This window comes from Rhea pennata, chromosome 28, assembly GCF_028389875.1.
Source record: "Rhea pennata isolate bPtePen1 chromosome 28, bPtePen1.pri, whole genome shotgun sequence".
In the NCBI taxonomy this organism is placed as follows: Eukaryota; Metazoa; Chordata; class Aves; order Rheiformes; family Rheidae; genus Rhea; species Rhea pennata.
In genome coordinates this window covers 354,147-372,117 of record NC_084690.1, presented here as the reverse complement: position 1 = coordinate 372,117, position 17,971 = coordinate 354,147, and the positions used below count along the sequence as shown (strand labels likewise).

The window sequence follows — 17,971 nt, the reverse complement described above, 5'->3', positions numbered from 1 at the left end:
GGAGGCACCCAAATAGGGTGCAGAGAACCTGGACAGGCCAAGAGCACCTAGGCAGGATGAGGACACCCTGGGTTGGTTGGGGACACTCTGGCAGGATGGCAGCACCCAAGTAGGGTGCAGAGAGCCTGGACGGGCCAGGAGCACCCCAACAGGCCAGGAACACCCTAGGTGGGTTAGGAACACCCAGCCAGGCTGGTGGCACTCAAATGGGGCGCAGAGACCCTGGACGGGCCAGGAGCACTTAGGCAGGACGAGGACACCCGGATACTGACGGGGACACCCTGGCTGAGTCAGGAGCACCCAGGCAGGACGGGAACACCCTGAGCGGGTTGGGGACGCTTTGGCAGGACGGAACCCGCCGGGTCTCGCCCACCCCCCTCCCCAATCCCCCCCCCCCGCCCCCTGCTCGGTGCCCGGGCGGCGGGGCGGTGCGAGCGCCCTGCCCTGCCCCGCGGTGTCGCCTTGCAGCCCGGGCTCCTCCTCCGCCCGCCGCCCCGCGCATTCCCGACCCTCCCGGGCGGCGGCGGGCGGCGGGCGGCGGGCGGCGGCGGGGCCCGACGGCGGCGGCGGCGGCCACCACCATGCCGCAGCTGGAGGCGGCGGCGGCGGCGGCGGCGGGCGACGACCTGGGCGCCCCCGACGAGCTCATCGCTTTCCAGGACGAGGGCGAGGAGCAGGACAAGGGCGCCGGGCGCGGCTCGGCCCACGGCGACCTGGACGAGCTCAAATCGTCGCTGGTCAGCGAGACCGAGAACCGCGGCGGCGGCGGCGGCGGCGCCGCCTCCGGCTCCGACTCCGAGGTGAGGCCGGGCCGGGCCGGGCCGGGCCGAGCCGGGCCGGGAGGCGGAGCGGCGGCAGCGGCAGCAGCCCCGGCCACGGCTCCGGCGCTCACCGCCCCCCGCCGCTTCTTCCCCCGCAGGCGGAGCGGCCCCCGCAGCCCCGCGAAAGTTTCCAGAAGCCCCGCGATTATCTCGCCCAAGGTACCGGCCCCGGCCCCGCCGCCGCCCCCCGGGCCCGGCCCCGCCGCCGCCGCCGCCCCCCGGCCCCGGCCCCGGCCGCCGCTTGGGAACTTCTTTGTTTCCGCCCCCGCCCCCTTCTGCCCGGGCTGCAGGCGGGACCCCCCCACCCCCCGCGCCGCCGGGACCCCCCCGCCCCCCTCCCCGCCTCGGGAGGGCGGCCCGGGATCTCCTCTGCTTCCCCTCCCCCGCCGGGACCCCCACCCCCCGAGGGGGCGGCCCGGGACTACCCCTCCCCCCATCGGGACCCCTCCCCGGAGGGGGTGGCCCGGGACCCCCTCCCCCCTCCCGCCGGGACCCCCGAGGGGGCAGCTCGGGACCCTTCCCCCCTCCCACCGGGACCTCCCCCGAGGGGGCGGCCCGGGACCCCCTCCCGCCGGGACACCCCCCCCCCCCGAGGGGGTGACCTGGGAGCCCCTCCTCCCCCCCCCCCCGCCGGGACCCCCAAGAGGGTGGCCCGGGACCCTCCCCCCTCCCGCCGGGACACCCCTCCCACCCCGAGCGAGCAGCCTGGGACCCTCCCTTCTCTCTGGGACATCCCCCCCAAGGGGCAGATCAAGACCCTCTTCCCCCAATGCTGGGACCCCCCCCCTTGAGCGTGTGGCCCCGGGACCCCCTGCTCCCTCCCCCCCCCCACCTGGACCCCTCTCGAGGGGAAGACCCAGGACCACCCCCCAGCCACGACCCCCTCCCCTCTCCCTCCTCCCCACCCACGCCACTCCCAAGGCACCAGGCCGGGACCCTCCCCGCCCCCACTGGACTCCCTCCTTGAGGGAGCGGCCCCACATTCATCCCCCCCAACTGGGACCTCCCCCTGCCCCCCTCCGCAAAGGACTGGCCTGGAACCCCCCTCCAAGGCACCCCCCCAAGTGAGGGGCCTTGGAGCAGTACTTATATCTAGACCCTCGCCCCCCCTCTTCCCCCACAGCTGGGACCCCCCCTCGAAGGACCCCCCCCACATGACCCCCACCCGCAGGACCATCCCCCAACAAGGTCCCCCCAAGTGAGGGGCCCTGAGACACCTCCTGCCCCCCAACTAGGACGCCCTCCCCCCGAGGGACTGGCCCCAGGACTCCCCCTGAGGCAGGACCCCCCCAAAGGACCAACCCTGGGATACCCCCCTAACCAGGACCCCCCCCCAAAGGCACTGGCTAGGGACCCTGCAGAGCCCCCCTCTTCAATCCAGCTCCCCCTCAAAGGGCCTGGCCCCGGGATCCCCCCCCAAGGGACCAGCCCTGAGCCCACCCCCCAATCTGGGACCCCCCTCCAGGGGACTGACCCTCAGGAGCCCCCCGAGGGATTGGTCCCAGGACTCCCCCAAGCTGGGACCCCCAGGAGGGACCCAACCCCAAGAGACCCCTCCCCAACTGGGACCCCTCTGAGGGATCTGGGCACCAGGAGACCCCCCCCACAAGCTGGGACCCCCTGAAAGGACCAGTCTTTGGAGCCCCCCAAGAAGCTGGGACCAGTTCCAGGACCCTCCCCAAGCTAGGACCCCCGGGAGGGACCCGACTCCAGGAGACCCCCCCAACTGAGACCCCCCCGAGACCCCAGCCCCAGGAGGCCCCCCTGCCCTGAGCCAGGACCTCCTCAAAGGACCAGTCTTGGGACCCCCACCCAAGCTGAGACCTCCCCGAGGACTCCGGCCCCAGAAGAACCCCCTAAGCCAGGACCCCCCTGAGGGACCCCACCATTAGGAGACCCCCCCCACCCTAAGACCTCAAGGCACCAATCTTGGGACCCCCCCCCAAGCTGAGCCCCCCCACCACCACTACCAAAGCTCCCCCCTTGCAGCTACCCCCCATGAGGGATGAAGCCCCCTCAACAAGAGACCCCATCCCAGCCATCCCCTCCCTCCATGACCCCCCCAATCTGTTCTCTCCCCAGTGGTGCGACGGCAGCACGACGGGGGCTTCTTCAAGGGCCCCCCCTACCCCGGCTACCCCTTCCTGATGCTCCCCGAGCTGGGCGGCCCCTACCTGGCCAACGGAGCCCTGGCACCCGCCGGCGCCCGCACCGTAAGTGTGTGTCCCCCCCACCCCCCACCCTACTGCGGGGGTCCCTGGGAATGGGGGGAGGAGGGTGGGGGGGGTTGCAAAAAAAAAAAAAAAAGTAGTCGCTTTTGGTGCCTTTCGGGGTGGGTTGAGCCAGCGCGGGAAAAAGGCCGGGGAATTTCTCGCGCTTCACCGGTGCCCCCCCCCCCGCCGTATCCGAAAGCGACTGGGGGGGGGAGTCCGGCTGAGCTCCGAATCCGTCCGAATCCATCCGAATCCATCCAACATGTGTGTGTGCGTGTACGCGCGTGCGGGGAAGAGGAGGAGGAGGGAAGGAGGAAGGAGGGTCCGAAACCTGAGCCGGGGGCTTGCGCCGCCTTTCGTATGGAAAAGGGCTCCTGGGATCTCCGGAAAGCTCTTAACGGAGGGGATGGGGGGGGGCTGAGTCCGGCTTGGCTTCGGGAAAAAACTCGGGAAAAGCGATAGAGCGATGATGCTGGAGACGGGCTGCGCCACCCCCCCCCCCCCAAAATCCCCCCTTCTTTAACCCTCCGCCGCCGAATTAGGTCCAAAACATCCGTTTCCGTCCCGAGTGCCCAAAGCGCCGCCTCGCACCTTCCCGAAACGCAAACCTATCCCGCGCGCTCATCCCCCGCTTGCTTCCGGAAAAGCCCAAATCCCCGAGCCGGCGTTTTGCCGAGATTTTTTCCCGCCGCTCCGAAAAAACACCCGAGCCTGGAAAAAGAAGGGGACGACTGTGATTTTTTTAAATAAATATATATATATATTTTCCCCTCCTCCTCCCTTCCCCAACCCTCCTCCAATCCCGAGCGCTGATCTTAGCCGGCGACGGGATTTACGGGACGGGAATAACGGCTCCGGGATACGCGGTGAGCGACCGGCCTTTCCGAACTGCTTCCCTTTGGCCTCTCGTCCCGGCCGAAACCGAATTAAACCCTCCCGTGTACACAGAGACGGATCTGTCCGCGATGGGACCGGGGACGGCTGGGGGGGGCGGGAAAAATCCCCTTAAAGCTGCCAAGAAAAATTCTGCGAACACGGGCTCTGGGCGAGGGCCGGTTTTCGCCGCGGGGCGTTGCTCTCCGCGTTCGCCCCCCCCTCCCCGCCCCGCGCTGAGCCGCCCCCGCTCGCCACTTTTCGCGGTTTGTTTGGGTGGTTTTTTTCTTCCCCCCCCCCTTTTGCCCCCCTCCCTTTCTCCTCCCCCCTCCCCTAAAAAATCTCCACCCCCCCCACCATCACTGTTATTTTTAGTCGCGGCTCGAACTCGGCCACAGCAGCGTTTCGGGGTATTTTCGTCCCCCGGCAAAAAAAGAAAAAAAAAATCAGAAAAGTTTTTTTTTTCGCACTTTCAGAGTTTGGGTTTTTTTTTTAACAAAAAAACTTTTTCCCCTCTCAATCCTGCTTAATCTTGCCGGAGCCGGGTGATGAGACGGGGCGCCCCGAGCCCCTCGGCGGTCCCGGCTTCGTTCCCCCCCCCCAACCCTCCGGCTCCCCAGCAGGAACCGTGGGAAAAAAGGGCTCCCCGTTTCCCGTGGGGCGCCGGGCACGCGGGGGCTCCCCCCGGGGGGGGGGGGCTCAGGTCTCCCTTCCCCCTGGGGTGCTCAGGGCTCCCCCCACCAGGGTGCTCGGGGCTTCCCCCCCCCTCGGGGTGCCCGGGGCTACCCCCCACCCTGGGAGGGGAGAGGACACCCTGGGCACCCGCGGGGACCCCTCGGCCCCCCCCCCCCCCCCCCCGCCGGCGCGTCGCCCGCCGAGCCGCCGCCGCGCTGTTGAGCCGCACAATGGTCCCTTTCTGTCCGCTCCTTAATTATGCTCTTCGGCTAATTACCCCGTGGGTTTTTCTTTATTTTTTTCTTTTTTCCCCCGCTTTTCCTCTTTTTTCCCCTTCCCCCCCATTTTCCCTTTTTTCCCTATTTCTTTTTCCCTTTCCCTTTTTCTTTCTCCCCCTTTTCCCCCTTCCCCCCCTTTCCCCCCTTTTTCCCTCTTTTCCCCTTTTCCCCCCCTTTCCCCTTTCCCCCCTTTTCCCCATTTTCCTCCTTTTTCCCTTTTCCCCCCTTTTTTCCCCCATTCCCCCTCCCTTTTTCCCCTTTCTTTCGGGGGGCGGGTGGGGGGGGGGGGAAGGCTAAACGCGACCTCCGGGAGACTTTTTCAAGCCAAAGCCTTTGCCCGGCTTTTCCCGAAGCGCTTCGCGAATTCGGAGCGATGAAGTCAGCGCCGCGGGCGCCGCTCCCGAGCCCGGGTCTCGTTCCGGCGCCTTCGCCGCCCCGTTCATCATCTTTCTGGTATTCCGCGCAGCTGCTTTTCGTTAGCGACTCTTCCTCCGAGCCGCCGCATCCCCGGGCAGGGGGCAAAGCCGGAGGAAGGCGGCGAGGAGGAGGAGGAGGAGGAGGACGGAGGAGGGTGGCGACGGCAGAGGCTGTTTTTTTGCGGGGGCATTTTTTGGTTTTTGAGGGTTTTTTTTTCCCCCTTCTCCATCGTTGGCATCTTGCAAAAAAAAAAAAGAAAAAAAAAAAACAACCCAAAACTTTCCCGCAGCCTCACGAGTTCCCGGCTGGAGCCCCGTGAAAACGTGCAGGGAAGCAGTGGGGAGAGGATTGTTGTATCTTTCTTTTTATTTTATTTTATATTTTATTTTATATTTTATTTTTTATTTTATTTATTTTATATTTTATTTTATATTTTATTTTTATTTTATTTATTTTTTATTTTATTTTATATTTTATTTTTATTTTATTTTTGTTTTATTTATTTTTCTTTTGTTTTATTTTATTTTTGTTTTGTTTTATTTTTGTTTTATTTCATTTTGCTTTATTTTATTTTGCTTTATTTTATTTTATTTTTATTTTTCTCCCCCCAATTGCTCGCGCCCGCGCGGTCGCTGACAGCGCCGTGAATGGAGCCATTCAGCGTGATGGACAGGAGCTGAAAGCCGCGGACAAAAGCCCCCGGGGGCAGCGGGCAAAAAAAAAAAAAAAAAAAACTTGGGAGGATTTTTCCTTTTAATTTTGGGGATTTGAGCCGGGGGGGGGGAAACCCGCGATCTGGGACACCGGGCGAGAGCTGGAGTCACTATTTCCCCCCCCCCTTTCCCTGGCGGCGCTCCAGGCTCCGGCTCGCTTACCCGGGAGCTTCCCGCGTTTCCTCGGCCGCGTCACTTCCACCTCGGCGCCGCGTCGAGCGAGACGCCCCCTTATTTTATTTTTTATTTTATTTTTTATTTCATTTATATTTTTATTTTATTTATATTTGTATTTATATTTTATCTTTATTATTATTATTATTATTTATTTTTATTTCTTTAATTTATTTTTTGCTCTCCTCATTTTCACCTTCCTTTTCTGCCCCGACTGGTGTGTGTCGGGGGGGAAATAGGAAAAAAAACCACCATGGAAAAGGGATGGAAAAACGCCTCGTTGAGCCCCAAAATCTGTGCCGGGCTGGCTAAACCGCCCCCCAAAAGGGGGCGAGGGCCCCGGGGGGGGTCACCGAGGAACGCGGAGGGGAAGGGGGGGGTTAAAAATTAAAACAAAGGGGGAGACGGAGGGGGGCGGCGGATCCGGCGTTCCCGCAGTGGAATTTTTCAGCCGGGTCCCGTAACGCCTTCTCCCCCCCCGAGCTCAAACGCAGCCAAAAATGAACCGCGAAAACGTCCCGCTCCCAAATCGAGCTGTTTTCTCCCCGAACGAGGGGGTCGCTGCCTCCAGCGTCGAAGCCGGCGCCAGGCAGCGCCTGGGGGACGCTGGGACACGCGGTGCCAGGACACGCGGTGCTGGGACAGGTGATGCTGGGAATCGCTCTACTGGGACGTGTGACGCTGGGATGCAAAATGCCGGGATACGTGGTGCCAGTTGGACGTGCAACGCCGGGATGGACGTCCAGCGCTGCACGGACATCCAACAGCAGGACATCCAACATTGCATGGACGTCCAACGGCAGGACGTCCAACGCTGCACGGACATCCAACAGTGGGACATCCAACGCTGCACAGACGTCCAACGTTGCACAGATGTCCAACGCTGCACGGACATCCAACAGCAGGACATCCAATGCTGCATGGACGTCCAACGCTGCGCAGACATCCAACAGCGCAAAATCCAACATTGCATGGACGTCCAACAGTAGGACGTCCAATGCTGCACAGATGTCCAACAGCAGGACATCCAACATTGCATGGATGTCCAATGTTGCACAGACGTCCAACAGCGGGAAATCCAATGTTGCATGGACGTCCAGCGCTGCAGAGACATCCGACAGCGGCACATCCAACATTGCTCAGACGTCCAACGCTGCATGGACATCCAACAGCAGGACATCCAAAGCTGCATGGACATTCAACATTGCACGGACGTCCAACAGCAGGAAATCCAAGGCTGCAGGGATGTCCAACATTGCACGGACATCCAACAGCGGGACGTCCAACACTGCTTGGATGTCCAATGCTGCACGGACGTTCAGTGTTGCACAGATATCCAACAGCGGGACATCCAAGGCTGCATGGACGTCCAATGCTGCACAGACGCCCAACAGTGGGACATCCAGCATTGCATGGACGTCCAATGCTGCATGGACATCCAACAGCGGGACGTCCACCGTTGCACAGACGTCCAACGCTGCACAGACGTGCAACAGCAGGACGTCCAGTGCTGCATGGACGTGCAACGTCAGGACACCTAATATAGGGACACGTGCCACTAGGATACACAACACAGGGACCCGTGGCAGTGAGACATGCCGTGCCAGGACATGTGACGCTGCGACAGACGATGCTGGGAACCGCAACACCGGGACGCTTAATGCCAGGATATGCGATGCCAAGACACGTGACGCCGGCGCACGTTGACGCCGGGAGCCAGAATGCCGGCCAGGATTTTTCCAGCGAGGCCTTTTCCCGCTTCCCCTCTTGGGCTGGGCTCCTGGCGGGGTTCGAGCCCCGTGGGTGCATGGGCGCTGGGATCCCCCTCCTCAAGGCCCAGCACCGGTGCCACCTCCCCTCGCCGCATCGCCCGGCACCGATCCTGGCTCCGGGCACCGATCCTGGTGCCGGGAAGCGATCCCGGCCCCGGAGCGACGGGAGGGTTCCCTTGCGGTGCTGGGCGCCACGGCAGGGAAGGGGTTAACTCCGCCGCTTTTAATGGGGGGAGCCACTAACGAGGACCTGGGAGTCGCTCTAATCTCTCTGGAATGCGACCGATTTTTGACGATTTCTCTCCTTTTTCTGTTTTTTTTTCTTTTTTTTCCTTCTTTCTTCCCAACCTTCCCTTTTCCTTTTTTTTGCAATAGCTCCGAGCTGCCATTCCCGTGCTGGGAGCCGGCGGCCGGGATGGGGGTGTTGGGGGGTGCAAGGGGGCTCATTCTTCCGCTCCCGGCTCCCGTCCGGCTTTACGGGCTTGCGAAGGGTCCCTGCTCGCTTGGGCCGGGCCGGCCGTGGGGCCGTGGGGCGGCCGGAGCCCGACCCGTCTGCCCCGTGCGAGCACTCGGCTGTGTGCAGGAGTGGGGTGCGGGGGAGCGCGGGGGGGGACGGGGGTGCAGGGGGGATATGGAGGCTGCAGGAGGGATTTGGGGGCTGCAGGAGGGGATATGGGGAGCTGCAGGGGGATATGGGGGGCTGGAGGAGGGATTTGAGGGGGCTGCAAGGAGATATGGGGGGCTGCAGGAGGGGATATGGGGAGCTGCAGGGGGATATGGGGGAGCTGCAGGGGGATATGGGGGGCTGGAGGAGGGATTTGGGGGGGCTGCAAGGAGATATGGGGAGCTGCAGGAGGGGATATGGGGAGCTGCAGGGGGATATGGGGGGCTGCAGGAGGGATTTGGGGGGGCTGCAGGCGGGGACACAGGGCGGCGCGGGAGGAGCCGCAGGCTCTGCCCGGACACGGCAGAGTTAAGCGCCGCGCGCGGCGCCTCCCGCCCGGCCCGGGTTCCCCTTCCAGCTGCTCCGGCTCAGGGCACGGCGGCGGCGAGAGGGAAAGGGGAGAGAAATTCCTGCGCGCAGCTGCGACCCGTCCGGGGTCGCATTCCCCAACCCCGGCATCTCGCGGGACGCGCCGCCGTCTGCCGGGAAATGCCTTCCTCCCCCTACCTCCTCCTCCTCCTCCCCGCGCACAACGCACCTCTCTTTCGCCCTAACGCCGTGGGAATCCCGGCGGCGCCGAGAAAACCGAGGCGCCGTTAAAAAAAAAAAAAAAAAGAAAAAAGCCTCCGCGCGGCCGGCTGCTTTCTCCCGCCCCGGCGATGCGCCGGCGGGAAGCCTGGGAGTCGAGGCGTTCGGCGCCGGGCGCACGACGGGTCACTTGCACGCTGCTCTCTTGCAGTACCTGCAGATGAAGTGGCCGCTGCTGGACGTGCCCGCCGGCGCCACGCTCAAGGACAGCCGCTCGCCCTCGCCCGCCCACTTGGTAAGAGCCTCGGGTCCCCTTTTGCTTGCTTCCCCCCCTCCCACCGGCGTCCCGTTGCTTCACAGCCTGGAAACATGGGATGGGATTTTTTTATTATTTATTTATCTGTTTGTTTAAATTTTTTTTTGCGGACGGGGTCGAGCTGGGCGCTTTTTCGCCCTGCCCACGGGATCTCTCGCCCGCAGGCCAACAAGGTCCCGGTGGTGCAGCACGCTCATCACATGCACCCGCTGACGCCGCTCATCACCTACAGCAACGACCACTTCTCGCCCGGCTCGCCGCCCGCCCACCTCTCGCCCGAGATCGACCCCAAGACGGGTGAGGGGCACGCTCATCCCGCTGGGATGCTCGGGGGCAGCAGGGATGCTCGGGCACCACCGGCATGCTCGGGGACCAGTGGGATGTTTGGAGACCAGTGGGATGTTTGGAGACACTCGGGATGCTCGGAAACCGCTGGGATGCTTGGAGACCACCAGGATGTTTGGGGGACCAGTGGGGTGTTTGGGGACCAGTGGGATGTTTGGGGACACCTGAGATGCTCAGAAACTGCTGGGATGCTCGGGGACCACCAGGATGCTCGGGGACCACTGGGATCCTTGGGGACTGCTGAGATGCTCAAGGACAGCTGGGATGCTTGAGGACCACCAGGGTGCTTGGAGACCACTGGGATGCTTGGAGACCAGTGGGATGTTTGGGGACAGCAGAGTGCTTGGGGACTGCCAGGGCGCTCAGGGACTGCCGGGACGCTCGGCGACCGCCCGGTTAACGCCGCTTGGCCTCCTTTCCCCCCGCAGGCATCCCGCGACCGCCTCACCCGTCCGAGCTGCCCCCCTACTACCCGCTGTCGCCGGGAGCCGTGGGGCAGATCCCGCACCCGCTGGGCTGGCTGGTGCCCCAGTAAGCGCGCCCTGGCGCTTCCCGCTTTTGCATCTCTGCCGTTTTTCCCTTTCCCCCTTTTTTCCTTTTCCTTTTTTTTTTTTTTTTTTTTTCCTCCTTTCCTCACCGCTGCTGCATCAGCCTGGACTGGGGCAGGGATGGGGCTTCGTGCGCGGTTTTCCCGTGGCGAGCCGGCCGGGATTTTGGGGGGATCGGGCTATGCCGGGGCAGGGTGGGGGTGACTTAGGGGAGGGCTAGAGCTTTTTTTTTTTTTCTTCTTCCTCCCCTACCTCCTCCTCCTCCTCGTCCTTTCCGGCTAAAGCGGCGGCGTTTGCAGGCAGGGCCAGCCCGTGTACTCCATCCCTCCCGGCGGCTTTCGGCACCCTTACCCTGCCCTCGCCATGAACGCCTCCGTGTCCAGGTGGGTGCGTTTTTCGGGGAGGACGGGGATAGGAGGGGACGCGGCGGTGGAGCTGACGGCGCCGCTTCCGCCGCAGCCTCGTGTCGAGCCGCTTTTCGCCCCATGTGGTGCCGCCGCCGCCGCCGCCGTCGAGCCATGGCCTCCACCCGCCCGGCATCCCGCACCCCGCCATCGTCTCGCCCGTGGTGAAGCAGGAGCCGGCGCAGCCCGGCGCCAGCCCCGGCGCCAGCGCGTGAGTCGGAGGCGGGAGGATGAAAAACGGAGGTGCCGGGACGGGGCGGCATCGCGGCGATCGCCGCCGCCGGTCCTGACCCACGGCCGCCGCCTCCTTGCAGGAAATCGCCCGCGGCGGCGGGGAAGAAGGAGGAGGAGAAGAAGCCCCACATCAAGAAGCCGCTCAACGCCTTCATGCTCTACATGAAGGAGATGAGGGCCAAGGTGGTGGCCGAGTGCACGCTGAAGGAGAGCGCCGCCATCAACCAGATCCTGGGCCGGCGGGTACGGCCGTCACCGCGCTCCCTTCCTTTTTTTCCCTTTTTTTCCTCCCCCCCCCCCCTTTTTTCCTTCTTTCCCCCTCTTTTTTTCTTTCTTTTTTTTTCCTTTTTTTTTTTGGCCCTTAAATCGGCCACCGGCTCGCGAGGCGCCGTGGCAGCTGCGGGACCCTGGCGGTGGCGGGAGGTGGGTGCCGGAGTCGGTCGGGAGTTTTGGGTGAGCGGGGCTGGTGTGGCCGCGGGGTTTGCGGCGTGGCCGCGAGGTTTGCAATGTGGCTGTGGGTGTTGCAATGTGGCCGCAGGGTTTGCAGCGTGGCCGCGAGGTTTGCAGCGTGGCCGCGAGGTTTATAATGTGGCTGTGGGTGTTGCAATGCAGCCATGGGGTTTGCAACGTGGCCATGGGGTTTGCGACGTAGCTGCGGGTTTTGCGGCGTGGCCGCAGGTTTTACAATGTGGCTGTGGGTGTCGCAATGTGGTCGCGGGGTTTGCAGCGTGGCCACGGGGTTTGCAGCGTGGCTGCAGGGTTTGCAGCGTGGCCACGGGGTTTGCAGCGTGGCTGCAGGGTTTGCAGCATGGCCGCGGGGTTTGCAGCGTGGCCACGGGGTTTGCAGCGTGGCCGCGGGGTTTGCAGCATGGCTGCGGGGTTTTCAGCGTGGCCGCGGGGTTTGCAGCATGGCCGCGGGGTTTGCAGCGTGGCTGCGGGGTTTTCAGCGTGGCCGCGGGGTTTGCAGCGTGGCCGCGGGGTTTACAATGTGGCTGTGGGGTTTGCAAATGTGACCTTGAGGTCCGAAGGAAGGCCGTGGGGTTCACGGCACGGCCACAGGGTCGGCGGTGTGCTGGGGTTCGCAATGGGGCTGCGAGGCTTCGCAGCACGGCTGTGGGCTGCGTAGCGTGGCCACCGGGCTCGCGGCGTGGCCGCGGCGGTTCATGATGGGGCAAGGCCGAGGATTTGCAAAGCAGCCGTGAGGTTTAAAGCGTGGCCATGGGCGTTCGTGGCAAGCCTGTGAGCTTTGCCGTACAGCAGCGGGGCTTGAAGTCTGTCTTCGCAGCGCGGCCGCGGGCTTTGCGACGTGCCCGCGAGGTCCGCGACGTGCCCGTGGCCTTCGCAGCGTGGCCGCGGGCTTTGCGACGTGCCCGTGGCCTTCGCAGTGCGGCCGCGGGGTCCGCGACGTGCCCGCGGGGTCTGCAACGTGCCCGTGGCCTTCGCAGCGTGGCCGCGGGCTTTGCGACGTGCCCGTGGCCTTCGCAGCGTGGCCGCGGGGTCCACGACGTGCCCGTGGCCTTCGCAGCGCGGCCGCGGGCCTTGCGGCAGCGGCACGGCGCTTGTGGCACGGCTGGGGGCCGCTCGCCGCGCCCCGGCGGGCTTTGCAACGGCGGCTACGGGCTTCGCGGCGGGTCCGTGGGGCCTGTGGCGCGGGCGGGAGTGTCTGCAACGCGGCGGCGGCGGCGGCGGCATCGCCCGCGGCGCCCGCGGCCCGGCGGGGCTCGGCGCCGGCGGCCCCTCGCAGCGCGGCCCCTTCTCCTCCCCGCAGTGGCACTCGCTCTCGCGGGAGGAGCAGGCCAAGTACTACGAGCTGGCGCGCAAGGAGCGGCAGCTGCACTCGCAGCTCTACCCGACGTGGTCCGCCCGCGACAACTACGTAAGTGGGGGCCGCCGGGGCGCCGCCGGGCACGGGCAGCTCCCCGCCTCGGCCCGGGGCTGCGCGCAGCAGGCTTTTTTCTTTTCTTCTTTCCCCCCCCCCCTTTTCTGCAGGGCAAGAAGAAGAAGCGGAAGCGCGAGAAGCTGGCGCAGCAGCAAAGCCACGAGGCCGAGAGTGAGTACGGCCGGCGGCGGGGCGGCGCGGCCCGGCACGCGCCGCCGGCGCAGCCCCCGCCGAGCCTCGCCTCCGTGCTCCCCGCAGGCTCGCCGGCTTCCCGGAGCAAGAAACCGTGCGCGCAGTACCTGCCGGCCGAGAAGCCCTGCGCCAGCCCGGCGTCGTCGCACGGCAGCATGCTGGATTCGCCCGCCACGCCGTCGGCGGCCCTGGCTTCGCCGGCCGCCCCGGCGGCCACGCACTCCGAACAGGCTCAGCCGCTGTCGCTCACCGCCAAGCCGGAGGCGAGGGCTCAGCTCGCCGGCCACGCGGCCGCCTTCCTCGCCGCCAAAGCCGCCGCCGCCGCCCTCGGCGGCCCGTCCTCGCTCCTCGCCGCGCCGTCCCCGCCGGCCGCGCTGCAAACGCAGCCCCTCTCCCTGGTCACCAAGCCGGCGGCCGACTAAGGGAGGCGCTCGGCTCGCCGGCGCTCCCCCGTCCACCCCGCGGCACGGCGCAGGAGCCGCAAGCAACCTTCGAACGCCGCCAAACCGTTATTTGGTCAATATTTGACCCGTTTCTGAACTCTTCTGGGATTTTTTTTTTTTTTTTGTACGCAGACTCTGGAGGAAGGCGCTTTTCTGCGCGGAGCCGCGGCCAGCAGTCCTAAAGACCGTTTTTATTAAAAAAAAAGGAAAAAAGAAAAGAAAAAAAATATATATAAAAGGGAGAGGGGGGAAAATAAATCGCCCTCCCTTCCGCAAGCGGCCGCGGGTGCCAATCTCCCGGCCCGAGCGCTCCAGCACGGCGAGCTGGAGCCAGCTCCGTCCCGGAGGCGAGAGGGGAACGTTGGCTCCGGACCCGGCAGCTGTGCCCTGGGCGGCTGCGCCGGAGAGCAGCCGGATCCTGCGCCGCCGGGGCAGGCAGGGTGGTTTGGTTCCCCCCCCCGCCTCCGGCTCCTCTCCCACTCCTTGAATCCCTGTTATTTTTCAAAAAAGAAAATAAAACTACAGCTACAACTTGCTGCGTGAGCGTGGTCAATGCTGGGACCCAGCGCCGGCAGTGGGCACGGCGTGCCGAGAGGTAGGGGCAGCGGGAGGTGAAAATTGGTCGGAAACGGGTTTCTTTAGGGCCGAGACGTCGGGGAGCACGAGCCACCGGAGCAGATAGTCCGGGCGACCGTGGGGAAACGGTCCCGGCGTAGGACCAGCCGCGCGAATTCGCACCCAGTCGTAAGTTCTCCATCAGTTCAACGCTGGCGCTAACCCAGACTTTTTTGTCTCCTAGATTTTTAGTGAAGGGAAGAAGAAAGAACAAATTTGCTCTCGAAGTGATCCCGTCGAAAGTTGCAACTTTCTTTTCTGCCGCAAACGTAACCCTGAGCTGCCTCCGCCCAGAGGCGATCCACAGCGTTGACAGCCCAATTTCAACCTCCTTCCCGGCTTGAATTTCTCAGCCGGTTCCCATTTCCCTGGCCCTCGGCACCTGCCGCACAGCTGAATCGCCGTGGGTCGGTGAGGGGCTGAGCTCACCCCGCCGGCTCTCGGTCCAGTGTGGCGCTTTCGCTTCGCTTCGTTTCTGGGTTGGTTTGAAGGACCAAATGATACCATAACCTCCTGTCCTGACCTTTCTTTTTTTCCTTTCCAGCGCTAAGCTCGTACGAGACGGTGCTGAGAAGGGTTTTCCAGGGAGCCGGAGCTGTGGCAGATATCCATCTGTAAGCAGAGGGGAAAAGGGACCGTCCTTTCGCTTCCTGGTCCTTAAGGAGAAGGAAGAAAGTTCGCTTTTAGCCGACGTCGTGCAAGACAAGTGCACGCCACGGGATGCCGTGGCCATCTGCGACCCCAGAAGATGATACCTGGATTTAAGAAGTCCTATTTAATATTGCAGCCGGGCAAAGCTAGCAAAGGTATGGCCGGAGAACGCGCGGGATGGGGCCACTCTCCGTGAGCACCTAAGATAATTCAGGGACAAACATCGACTCCTTTAACCACGTGCCAGCTCTGGATGACTTCTGCGAGCGGCGACTCCAACGCGAGCAGAGCAGAGCTTCTCCGAATCTAAGCCCAGCATCGTTTTCCAGTTCGGAAGCAACAGCTTAAATTCGTGGCCGACTTCAGCTTGGAACATCCCACTTCCATTCACTGCCGGACCCAAGACAGCCCCGAACTTGGCAGGTGTTTCTGCCCCACGTGAGAGAAATTGCACCAAGACCTTGCTTTCGAAGAACGACATTGCAAACGCCGGGCAAAGGCACGCTCGCTCCGCGACAGCGCCCCAGAGGACCAGCCACAACGCTTTAATCGATGGCATCCGGGCAGCGCGTCGCATAGATGTGCGTGATCCAGAACGGAGAGGATTACAGTGTCGTGGAAAACAAGCGCGTGATTCAAAAAGAGCCAAAACATCGCTTTTTTCCCTTTTCTTTTTCTTTTCCCCCCCCCCTTTTTTTAAGGAAGACCATTCCAAGGAACTGGTTTTGGGCGAGGAACATCTGGATTGCATGCAGCCGCGCTCTCTCCAACGCTGGGCGCAGGCTGTAGACAAACAACGTCTTGAATTAGATTTCATGGGAAATTAAAGGCATGAAGAGACCTGTCACAAGAATTAGAGCCTGAACCGGAGCCAGACAGCTTCAAACAGATGTTGGACTTCAGCAGGAGAATATTTCTTTGTTTTCCTCAGCGTTTTCCCATACAGAAAAGGAACATCTGTTGCAATGCTTTCGCCGGGCTCCTAAGCTGAGATAGCCTTGGATTATCCCTTGCTGGAAGGAAAGCAACTGGCCACGATGGCCCAGAAGAGCCCTCCTGGCTTGGCTCCTCTTGGAGAAGAGGGCAAGACCTGGTGCACATTAGGTTTGCTCCGGCCTCCAATGAACGTGTCAATTTTAACTATACTGTAAGCGTAACCGGGCCGGTTCTGGTATCTCTACATCCTTCATGCTCGTAGCTAGGTGGAAAAGTTTCATTCGAACTGGTTTTTGATAGAAAATCGATTCCTTAGCAGAGTTTCTTCTCCTCCCACCTGTAGGTGCTTCAGTAAGAGGAAAATTCTGAAGTTTTGTCTTTTTTGCTGAAAACATGAATATTGGGCATCAAGGAGTTGCAGTGAAGGAGTGTGATGGCCCCTCTCCTCTTTTTCTGTCAAGCTCTAGCCTCCATCTCTCACGAGGCGCTAACTTATCCACAGTCCTGGGAGCCAAACTCAAGGCAGGCAGCACACCAGAGCAGTGCCTGGGCGTCCTGGCGAGCCCCCGAGCCCGATTTCCCGGGGACGAGAACTCGCTTGTCAACCTGATAACCAAAAAGCAACTTTGCAGCCTAAAATTCCCCATATTTTGGGTTGCTCCCTTGGGAAAACAAGGCCTCCGCCGCTGTCCCACCTCGTTGTCCTGCTCTTGTCGGCTTTGACTCTCTAGGGCTCGTGAGACAACAGGGCAAAAGAACGAGAGCGAGGGTGATGGTGGGTCCGCCGAAGGCTCGGCGGCGGAGGGAAAGGCGAGCGCGGCACTAGGCAGGGAGCAGCTTGTGCCAGGCTTGTCGCCGTTTCCACGTAGGCAATCCCGAAAATAGCAGGAGGAGGAGCAGGGCGGCACGGCCAAAATTCAGAATCGGCAGCTGCGGCCGTGGGAAATACGCGGTCCTCTCCGCTCGCGCTGGAGCTAAAGGACGTTCACGAAGCGTCTGATCTCGCCCGGCTGGGGCTACACCCGGTAAGCGATCCCGGCGATTTCCCCGGAGCTGCGTTCGCGGATGTCCCCCGAGGCAGCCTTGCATAGAAACGAGGCATGCAAATTCCTTTAGAGATTAATTAACGGCGTTTTACACCTCTCGCCAGTTACAGGCCCGGCCCATCCCGGGAGCACCTTGGCTTTAGAGACCCGGGGAGTTTTCGCCACTCGGGCACGCATGCGGGAGCGGAAGGCGGGCCGGCACCCGCGTGCGCGCGGCTACGGACTCTGCCACCCGCCCGGCGGCACCCTCGTGCCAGGACCTGTCCAGCGGGTGCCAAAATCGGGCGGTTTCAGAGCCCAGAAGAAGATCTGCCAAGCCCGGGGCCGTAGCCAGCTCGCCGGGTGCTGCCTTGGAGCAAAGCACGCGCAGAGAGCGCCTTCCTCCTCGCAGTCGGGCGATGTTTTCCTGACGACAACTTGCAGCTACTTCTCTTTTCCACGCCGGGAGCTGGCAAACATTTTGTCGGGAGCTTGCTCCGAGCACCAGGAGCGTCCGGGAGCCAGCCCGGCGTTCTCCCCGCTTTCGGCCAGCGGGGTTACTCGTGTCACCTCCGGCAGCTATGCCTAATTGCAGCCACCTTGATCAAGCGGCGCCTGCCCCCTCCTCCCCACGCCGCGCTGCCTGTTCGCTAATTGAAACGCTTAACGAGCTCCCAGGGGTCTCCTGCCGCGATGGAGCTAATTAGGGGCCGCGCCACGAAGCCGGCGAACGAAACGAAGGCTTCCTCGACGCGGCCTTTCGCGAGGGGCCGGGGGGGGGAGGCTGTGCCAGATGTCCCAGGTCCCCGCGCCGAGGCAAGGTGCAGACTCCCGCCCCGGCAGCTGGTGCAGAGGCAGCGGCCGCGCTTAATACATTTTAATTAGCGTCATTAAATTCCTTCCATTTGCTAATCGTTTCTCCTTTCGATGCCTCGTGCCGGGCGGATCGGCGGCGGGCCGGGGCCGTCCCGGCAAGGTGAGGATTTCGTTACCGGCTGGCGGCAGGTTGTGGCGCCCCCCCCCGCCCCGGGCGACGCTCGCTTCGAGGGTGGATCCTGCCGTCCGGCCCGTTCGTTCCCGGACATCTTCGCTCGCCCCCAAAACGACGATTCGCCCCCCAAAACCTTGCTGAAGATTGAACGTAATCGAGCTGGTTTTCACCGAGCGCCAGGCGAAGTGGCCGGGCGCAGGAAACCGCCTCGCTCGTCTGCTTGGCGTTTTGCCCAAAGTCGGGAAAAAAATGAAAAAAAATAAA

At 63.0% G+C, this 17,971-nt stretch overlaps 1 protein-coding gene and 1 long non-coding RNA gene across 3 annotated transcripts; both read left to right on the top strand.

Annotated features, from left to right (window-relative positions):
- The first annotated feature begins 572 nt into the window (after positions 1-572).
- Positions 573-13,565, top strand: TCF7L1 (transcription factor 7 like 1). 2 transcript variants are annotated; one of them, XM_062596840.1, is made up of 12 exons: positions 573-800; positions 920-980; positions 2,904-3,034; positions 9,340-9,423; positions 9,609-9,741; positions 10,218-10,320; positions 10,637-10,720; positions 10,797-10,952; positions 11,056-11,218; positions 12,744-12,851; positions 12,965-13,025; positions 13,113-13,565. In XM_062596840.1, exons 1-12 carry the CDS (start codon positions 582-584, stop codon positions 13,466-13,468), a joined length of 1,659 nt encoding a protein of 552 aa, XP_062452824.1. In that variant the 5' UTR covers positions 573-581; the 3' UTR covers positions 13,469-13,565. The 2 variants fall into 2 exon arrangements, with proteins under 2 accessions (XP_062452824.1, XP_062452822.1); XM_062596838.1 differs by having other exon boundaries at positions 10,622-10,720.
- A 1,588-nt stretch (positions 13,566-15,153) lies between these two features.
- LOC134151911 (uncharacterized) lies at positions 15,154-17,628 on the top strand. The gene is made up of 2 exons (XR_009960926.1): positions 15,154-16,716; positions 16,842-17,628. It is a non-coding gene; the product is annotated as an uncharacterized LOC134151911 (long non-coding RNA).
- The last annotated feature ends 343 nt before the right edge of the window (positions 17,629-17,971 follow it).